The sequence below is a fragment of the Diceros bicornis genome, chromosome 24 (assembly GCF_020826845.1).
Source record: "Diceros bicornis minor isolate mBicDic1 chromosome 24, mDicBic1.mat.cur, whole genome shotgun sequence".
Lineage (NCBI taxonomy): Eukaryota > Metazoa > Chordata > Mammalia > Perissodactyla > Rhinocerotidae > Diceros > Diceros bicornis.
In genome coordinates this window covers 23,338,077-23,346,661 of record NC_080763.1, presented here as the reverse complement: position 1 = coordinate 23,346,661, position 8,585 = coordinate 23,338,077, and the positions used below count along the sequence as shown (strand labels likewise).

Sequence of the window (8,585 nt, the reverse complement as noted above, 5' to 3'; positions counted from 1 at the left end):
GGCTGCTCCCTGGCAAGGCTGTTGTGAAGATGAACCGAAACCGTGTATGGAGCAAGCACAGGATTTGGCTCGTGACTGTAAGCTCTCTGAGTACAGGTCCTGGGTTTGTTTTATTCCCTAGTGACTACCCAGCACCTCATGGAGTACCCGGCACACACATGGCAGGGGCTCAGGAAATATTTGTGGAGTGAATAAACGAAGTAAGTACTGCAGATTTCTTTAACTTCTCTGAGCCTCGACTTCCTCATCTGTAAAATGGGCATATAAATACTTACCTGAGTGGGCTGTTGTGAAAACCAAGGGCCCACAGCAGATGCTCCAAACAGTCTCCAACACTGCAGCCCAGGAGGCCCCCTGAGCAGGCCTTGCACCCCATTCCCTAGGCAGACACCACAGGAGGCAGCTGGGTAAGTAAGAGTAACGTTTACTGAGCAATACAGGACTGAGTACTATGAAGGGATTACCAGGATGGAAATGCACCCCACCCCCGCCCCGGCCACCCCCACACCCAGAGACTACAGTACTGAGGAGTTAACACACAACGGCCATAACTGCTGGATACCTGTTCGTAACAAACAAACCATAGCATATTTATGCTGTATCACATCGAGTGATTATAGAAATCCACATATATATTGCTTGTATAAAATCTTTTTTTTGTAAAAAATATTAAAAAAAAAAAGAAAGTATAAAAAACATGTGCAGTTGAAAGCCCTGCCAGGACAGCCAGTCTGTAAACATTCAGTGAGTATGTGCTTTGGAAGGGCGCCCGCGCCTCGTGCCCGCAGCAAACTCCAGCAGGGCCCGCGAGGGTGCACCCCGGCTGCTGCTCCAGGGCGGTGCCACACTGGACCGAGGTGGGCGGGTGCAGCAGGGCCCCGCATCAGGCCCCTCTCCAGCCTCGCATGGGGGTCAGGGGTCAGGGGTCAGGGGTCAGGCCCGGGGCAGGCAGATTGCAGTTTCACTCTGAGTTCCATCCTCAGTCGAATTTTGGTTGCAACTCATGGCTTTTCCTGGCTGCTCGGGGGGTCCCTCGGGTAGGTGCCCTGGCAGAGAGGCTGGAGAAGTGCCCGAGGCTGTCTGGTTGGGCGTCTCTCCGGCCCAGGTGCCTCTGTCCTGCCTCCTTCCAGCTGGCCCCAGCAGGACAGCCCCACCCTCGGGTCTACTTTGGTCTCAGCGCTTGGTCCTTCTGGGTTTCGTCAGCCCATTCTTCCCCTTGTGAGGCTGATCGGAGTTTCACAAAAGCTCGGCCGCCGCTGGCTGTGCTGAACCTCGTTGTAAAGTTTTTCACGCACCAAGGAAGGGCACTCGGGGACCCTCCTCCTCCTCCTCCCTCTTCCCATCTCCTCTTCCTCCTCCTCTTCCTCCTCCCAGCCCACGGTCACTTCTTCTCTAGCTGCTCGAGCAGCGGGTTGCCTTCTGACTCGGGGGTCTTGACGCTGTCGGTGCGGACGATACAGGTAGGGCGATGCCGGTTCAGCATCAGGATAAGCTGCTGCCGCTCCTGCTTCAGCTCCTCGATCTGGGTCTTCAGCTCCGCGTTCATGAGTTCCAGCCGCTCAGATTCCTGGGCGCAAACACAGAGACAGGGCTTTAAGCTTTCACTGGGGAGCGGCTCTCCCTCTGGGTATGTACAAAGCACACCAGGTTGGCATTTGCCTGTTTTCTGTCTGCCAGGTTCCCACTGGAGGAAACACAGAATCTGCTATTGAGCCCCTGTGGTAACTGACATTCTTCAGGCAGTGCCTGTCACACCTGTGACACTGGCCTGTGTCACGGGTGAAATGAACCCAGGTTATAGCCTGGGGCCAGCCCAGCTCACGTACCACCTCTCTCCCCTCGCTCAATTCATTTCAGCCACAGTGGCTTCCTTGCTCTTGCTCAATTACGCCAAACACTCTCCTGCCTCAGGGCCTTCGCACAAGAAGCAAAGGGTGGGGGAAGAACAGAGGCCAAGTGGAGCCTGGAGGATAAAGCAGGAGCATGCAGGGTCCATGGAGGGGTTAGAGGGGGCCCACGGATGGCAGTGCAATGGCAAGGTGCTTTGATGTATGATAAAAGCATGTTGAGGATATTTTGGCCTGTGGGATCAACAAGCCCAGGGTGGTCATGTAATTTCTCCTAAAACGTGCTTCCTGGTTATTGGCCTATAATTATTTAAACAGCCTCTTCCTTTTCCCCTGTTATCTAGAAGCTTTGCTCACTGGGAGGCAATCAAGTCGTCCTTCTGGATCCAAAATGAGGTTTCAAACAGACCCCAAGTGAAATTTCCAAAGAACTTCCAGCTCAGTTGGAGAGGCTCCAGAGAAAGGAAGGAATGTTGATGTGATTTTGGGGGGTGTTTACATGTTCATAGCGTGGATAGGTGATGGGCATACCAACTCAAGGCTCGGGGGTCAAAACAGTAAAACAGAAAAGCGTCTGAAAACTATTTCTTAGACTCTGTCTAAAAACTTATACCAGTTTGAGAGCTGGAATTTACTCAAGGGCCAGCAAAGTTTTAGACCAGTGGTTCTCAACTAGGAACAATTTTGCCTCCCAGGAGACATCTGACAATGTCTGGAGACATTTTTGGTTGTCACAACTGGGGAGGATGGGTGCTCCTGGCATCTAGTGGGTAGAGGTCAGGGATGCTCTTAACCATCCTGCAGTGCACAGGATGGCCCCACCATAAGAACCATCTAGTCCAAAATGTCAACGGTGCTGAGGGTGAGCAATCTGTATCAGACAAAGAACAGCTGTGTGTGTGACAACTGGGCTGCATGGCACTGGCTTAGGCCTATGAGCTTTCCCCTCCCCCTGGTGGGGCATGGGCTGACAGCCTCCCTCTGGGGTCTCCAGGGCCCTCGGTGGGGCCCACACACATCCCAGGGCTGCTGTCTTCCTCACACTGGCCGGTTTGACTGAATTGTTCCTTGTGCTCATCTCTGAGGTGGCAGCCGAGCACCCGGGGGACTCAGAACTGCTGAGATGTGCAGTCCTCGTGACCAGATGCTGAGGGAGAACAGCCTCAAAAAAGGAAAAAGATGCTCAGGAGGAAAATATTAAAAACCAGCTATGGTGGTTTTTGGTTCAACAGGATGAGGCATGACAGCGAGGCTGGCCTGGTCCACTGTTCTCAGAATTTCAAGAGGGCCAGGAGAGACGCCACGTGAAACCACGAGTCCGTGACCTGTCAGTCTGGGGCCATTAGGTGCTAATCTTATTAGCTGCCTGCTCACTGGGTCTGACGAGCTGGTGACCTTGGGAATTTCTCATAAACCCTCTGACCATCTGGTTTTCCCCAGCAAAGGTTTTAGCTACGACTTGGAATCCTGAGCCTCTGCCTCTAGGAGCCTCAGTTCAATCCACCCACCTGTGAGTATTTGCTGAGGACCTGCTGTGTACAATGAAGGCTCTGGGGGAATCCAGAGGCCCATGAGCCCCAACGCGGCTCTTGTGCAGCTTCCACTCTAAGAAGAATGATCCACACAGCGGGGCAGAGCTGACCATGTGCCCATCAGCCATCCAGGGTGTCGAAGACCTTCAGAGAGGACTAAATGACTGGGTCTGACCTTGGGTTTGAAAAATAGGTTGACTCTGGTTGAGTAGAGAAGGTTGGGTGGCCGGGAGGGATTTTGGGAAGGGAGCCCCGAGTGAACAAGGACACAGAAACTGTAGACTTTCAGATGTGTTTAGAGGATAAAAATTCTCCATTGTGACCACAGTCGCTTTAGGACATAGTGGGGTAGAAAGCCGGGAAGGTGGGTTTAGAACCAGACCAGGAAGAGCTGGTAGGGTTTGGAATCAGAGTCTAGAGCAAGTTTCTTAACTTCTCTGAACCTCAGTTATCTCATCGTAAAAAGATGATGATCATGGGGATTAGATGAACTCACATGGGAAAAGCACTTTGTAAACTGCAGGGTTAGGGAGGCTTAAGGAATTTGTACTTGAAACTATGAGCAAGAGAACATGAAGAGAGAGAAGGAGCAGAAGCAGCAGAGGAGGAGGATGTTGCAAGGAACTCTTGGCAGGTCACTGCCTGGATTTGGAGAATGGGAGATGGGGAAGAGAGGTGCCTGTGAGCCTGGGGGAAGGGTCCAAGGACCTGGGGGTGGGGTGCTCTAGAGGTGGGGGGGCAGGAAGGAGTGGGGTTGTACAGTGAGTGGAAGTTAAAACTGGACACGCAAGAGGCAGTGTCCGACACGCGGCATTCAACAGTCCTGCACACAGATCCATTTCCTTAAAAAGACCATGTGTCAAACCAACCTTATATGTGAACATCTGTATCATACAAAAAAGACCAAGTAGACTTGTGACAACTTGCTCCACACTTATCATAGGCACGGCACTGCATCCTGTTGGTTTTATTTTTTTGTTTTTATTTTTTTATAATTTTATTTATTTATTTTTCCCCCAAAGCCCCAGTAGATAGCTGTATGTCATAGCTGCACATCCTTCTAGTTGCTGTATGTGGGACGCGGCCTCAGCATGGCTGGAGAAGCGGTGCATTGGTGCGCGCCCAGGATCCGAACCCGGGCCGCCAGCAGCGGAGCGCGAGCACTTAACTGCTAAGCCATGGGGCCGGCCCCCCGTTGGTTTTAAAATGTGAGAGGATATCATGGAAAATCCTGAATTCTGACTGTCTGGCTGTCAGAATGTAACTAACTGATTTTAGTTTTATTTCCTTCTGTTTTATTGGGTGGTGCTACATATTTATTTATTGTGTAAGTATAAGTTGAGTTCAGAAGAATGTTTTTCAACCATGATTGTAGGAGTGGTTTGTGGTTTTATAACAGCAATTACCTGGCCTGTTTTCCTAATTAATTAAGGAACCTAGGCTAGGATCTTCACACGCTAATTATGAAGTGAATAACTCTGCTTGCATTCGTGTTTATCGTTTTGTCTTCTGATTTTATTGCCCTAGAGAAAATGAAACCATTTGTTGTTTTAGAATAGAATTAGTGCAAGTGAAGGTTCTGTCTCCTCCACTGTGGTCAGCAAAGGCAGTGGAAAAAATACAGGGTGAGCAGCTGGGTGTCCTGGTTTTTCATCCAGGCTGTGAGACCTTGGCCAAGTCATTTCCCTTCTCTGGGCCTCAGTTTCCTCTCAGAAAAGATAATAATTGGCCCAGGGGACTTTAAGCATTAAGATTCTCTGACTATTTAAAAAAAAAAATTACCCTAATGCACTTAAAATAGAATCCCACCTTCCAATTCTCTGTAAGAGTTGGGAAGAAGTCTGGTGCAGCCTTCTGAGCCCCAAAGACCTGTCTGAATTAAAATCCTGACTCTGCCACTTGCTAGCTATGCGCTGTGAAAGAGACCCCCAATTTCCCTGAGCCTGGGCCACCTGAATAGAGTGCTGGGCAGCAGAAGAAGCCCTGGGTTCTAGTCGTAACTTGGCCGCGGTGTGACCTTGAGCAAACTAATCCCTCCCAGTCTCAGAGTCCTCGTCAGTCAGCAGAATGGGGCTGCCTTGCCTCCTCCCAGAGTCACTGTGACCATTAAGGAGAGAGCGGCCACAAAGAGCGCAGAGCGCCATGGGAGCGTGAGATGGTGTTAATGCTACCAGTACCCGGGGAAACTGTGTTGGGAACAGCAGCGTTACAGAGGCTGCGCTACAGAAAGAGAAGCCCAGGGGCTGCTGCTCCTAATGCAGACAGAGGAGGCAATGAGGTAGCTCTAGGGCCTGCAGGGTGTGGATCTGATCCACCCAAAGGCCTGCATCCCACCTCCTTGGCTGGTCCAGGCAGGCAAACTCTGAGATGCCATAAGAATCTCCCAGGACTGATCTGGGTGTCCAGGGGTCAGATGGGAGGGTGACTGTTTACATTATACATATATGCGTGTGTGTATACACACACACACACACACACACACATCCCTTTGTACCTCTGAGCCTTGTAAATATTTTACCCATTAAAAAATAAATTGCAAGAGAATACCCCAGGTCTGCAGGCACAGATTGTCAACACAGCCATCTGCATTCGTGCCCTGAACCTCACACCCAGCCTCTGCTTCTAAGGCCAGAGGAGTGGAGGGGAGCCTGGGGGCAGGGGGAAGACCGCGCTTGGGCCCAGATAGACCTGCCCGAACCTGCCTCCTAGATCCGAGGCCATGCACTCTGGTCCTCACAGCTGCCTTCCTCTCTCGCCAGCACAGCACCACAACCACGAAACTGACATTCCTGCTCTATTCTCCGCTGCCCCAATCCGTGCCCCACGCTGCAGCCAGAGGGATCTTTCTAAGGTGTGTCACTCTGCTCCTGAAACCCTTCCGTGGCTCCCCACGACCATACAATTCATCATCCTAATGGGGACACGTGCGAGAGTGAAAGAAGGGGCTGTTAGTAACTAGGCCAAGACAACAGGCATACACTGGGGCTGCCCCAGACAACCAGCACGGAGGACCCCCCAACATATTAAGGATCTGGGGCGTGCCTGCCTCTCCATTCTCCCCTTGTTCCCTAAACTCACGCCACAGTGACACGCTTTTCAATTCCTTAATCACATCTGTGAACACCTCTTGCCTCTGGCCTTTGCTGCTGCTGTTCCTGGTAACCCCTCCATCCCTGTCCTTCATCTCGTTAGCTCCCTCCCCTCTTTTATGTCTCAATAAGAGTCTTTCCTCAGCCTAGACTAGGAGAGGGCCCCGTGCATGTTCTCACAGCTCACTGGGCTTGCCCACTTGCTTGTCCACTGTGCAGAGGGCACTCACTAAACGCTATTGGATGGACGGACAGATCAGCAAATGAATGAATGAATCCCACTTGCTAGCAGCGTGAGCTTAGGCAAGTAACTTGACCTCTCTGAGCTACAGGTCAATGTCTAACGTGGGGATAATCAATATTTATCTCACTGGAATGTTGCAAGATTAAATGAGTCACATGAAATGCCTGGCACACAGTAGGTGCTCAGCAAGTGTTACCAGAATGTGAAGAGTAGCTAGCGCCCTTCATTTGGCACTGACTGTTTACTGCACTCGTGTGTTATTGGTGTACATTCACTTGGCATATCTTGCCTGCTAACTGGCTGACAAGCTCTTGAAGGCGAGGATCTGATGTGAGGCTTCTCTGTTCCCTGCTGTGCCGTGCCCAGCTCTGCAGGCATGTGGGGCTGGATAGGAGGTATGTGAAGCTCCATCCATCTTAAAGCCCCATGGGAGACCCATGTCTTAGAAACTTCTTGAAGACTTCGTGCCCAATGTGGGTACAGCGTCTCTTCCAAGGGGGTTCCCAGCTCCAGGAGTATAATAACCCCCACCTATAGTAACCCTCCCCCTGCCCCAGACACTCATAGCCAGGAGGTGTACACATGGCCCCACTCTGTCCACATCCATGACCTCAGAGTTGCTCTCCACTTGTTGCCAGCATGAGAAGAGACCCATAGAGACCCTGGTGCCAGAGAAAACCAAGGCCAACCTTGGTTGGCCTTGTCTCTCCAGCTCCCATAGGAGGGACCACATCTGTTCCTTCCTGTGTGTCTCCCAGTGTACCTGGCACAGTGCTGGACAGTTAGTGCTTACAAATACTTGTCAACAAATCAACGAATGAGCAAAAGAATGGACAAATGAATGAATGAATGAATGAATTAGAGCCAGGATAGCAGAGTGTTGAGAACAAATGTTTTGAAGTCAGCCTCAGGCTCAAATCTCAGTTCCACCACTTAGCTGCTGAGGGTCCTGGGCAAGTTCCTTAACCTCATCATGCCTTAGTTTCCCCATCTGTAGACAGAGAATAATGAAGGCACTCACCTCATACAGTTAGTATGCCAATACAGTGAGATAATGTACACACGGCACTTCACACAGTGCCCAACTTTACGAATGTTAGCAACTACTGTGAATTGTTGCATACTGTAGAACAGAGCCTCACCCATGATGTTATTATTATTTATTGTTACTATTATTATTTAGAAATGAACAAGGGACTGGGGGTGTGGAGGCTGGAGACCACTGGCCTGGACTAGTTAGCTTTCTGGTCATGTTCCTTCACTGCCGTCTACCTTTTTGAGGAGCAGGGAAGGCCTATGAGATGGGACTCAGGAAAGGCAACCCTCTGCTGGCCTTTGCATGCACAGCGGACCTCTGGTCCCCGGGGCAGCAGCGAAGAGCTTGGGGTCAGCTTCAGTGGGGCTGAGGCCAGCCAGGGAGGCAGGGCTGGAAGAGCCGTCCCCAGCCAAGGGATGGAGCTTTCCTCTGCCCAGTGCTGCGTCCAAAGCCCGCAGGCATGGCGTTATCACCTTCTGCATCAGCACCCACCCTGGACAAGTTTGGCAGCCACCAGGGCACCAAAATGGGTAGTAGCAGTCCCAGGCCATCCGGGCCAATCAGCACCGAGGGTCTAACCTCAATTAGAGGAGGGGAGCTCGGCTCCTCCCACCGTCTCTGGCCTTCCAGGGATCTGAGTGGGCTGGAGCTGCTGCAGGCTGCCCTGGTTGTCTTGGTTCGGGGAAGAGGGGTTAGATAGGAGGCAGGGAAGAGCAGAGGCGCAGATGCCAGCAGGTACACACTGAGTCTGCAGGCTTTGATGACATCTCCTGGTCCACAGCTCAAAGCCCACTCCAAAGAACAAGGCAGGCCCCCCGCCCTGGCCAGCGGCCCTGC

General features: G+C 51.5%; 1 protein-coding gene across 2 annotated transcripts in view; it reads right to left on the bottom strand.

The window, feature by feature from the left end:
* Positions 1–474: 474 nt before the first annotated feature.
* JDP2 (Jun dimerization protein 2) overlaps positions 475–8,585 on the bottom strand; it is a 38,128-nt gene continuing 30,017 nt past the window's right edge. For both annotated transcript variants that reach the window (XM_058567395.1, XM_058567396.1), the window contains exon 4: positions 475–1,567. In XM_058567395.1, coding sequence (XP_058423378.1) covers positions 1,382–1,567 — 186 coding nt within the window. In that variant the 3' untranslated portion in view covers positions 475–1,381. The remainder of the gene's footprint in view (positions 1,568–8,585) is intronic.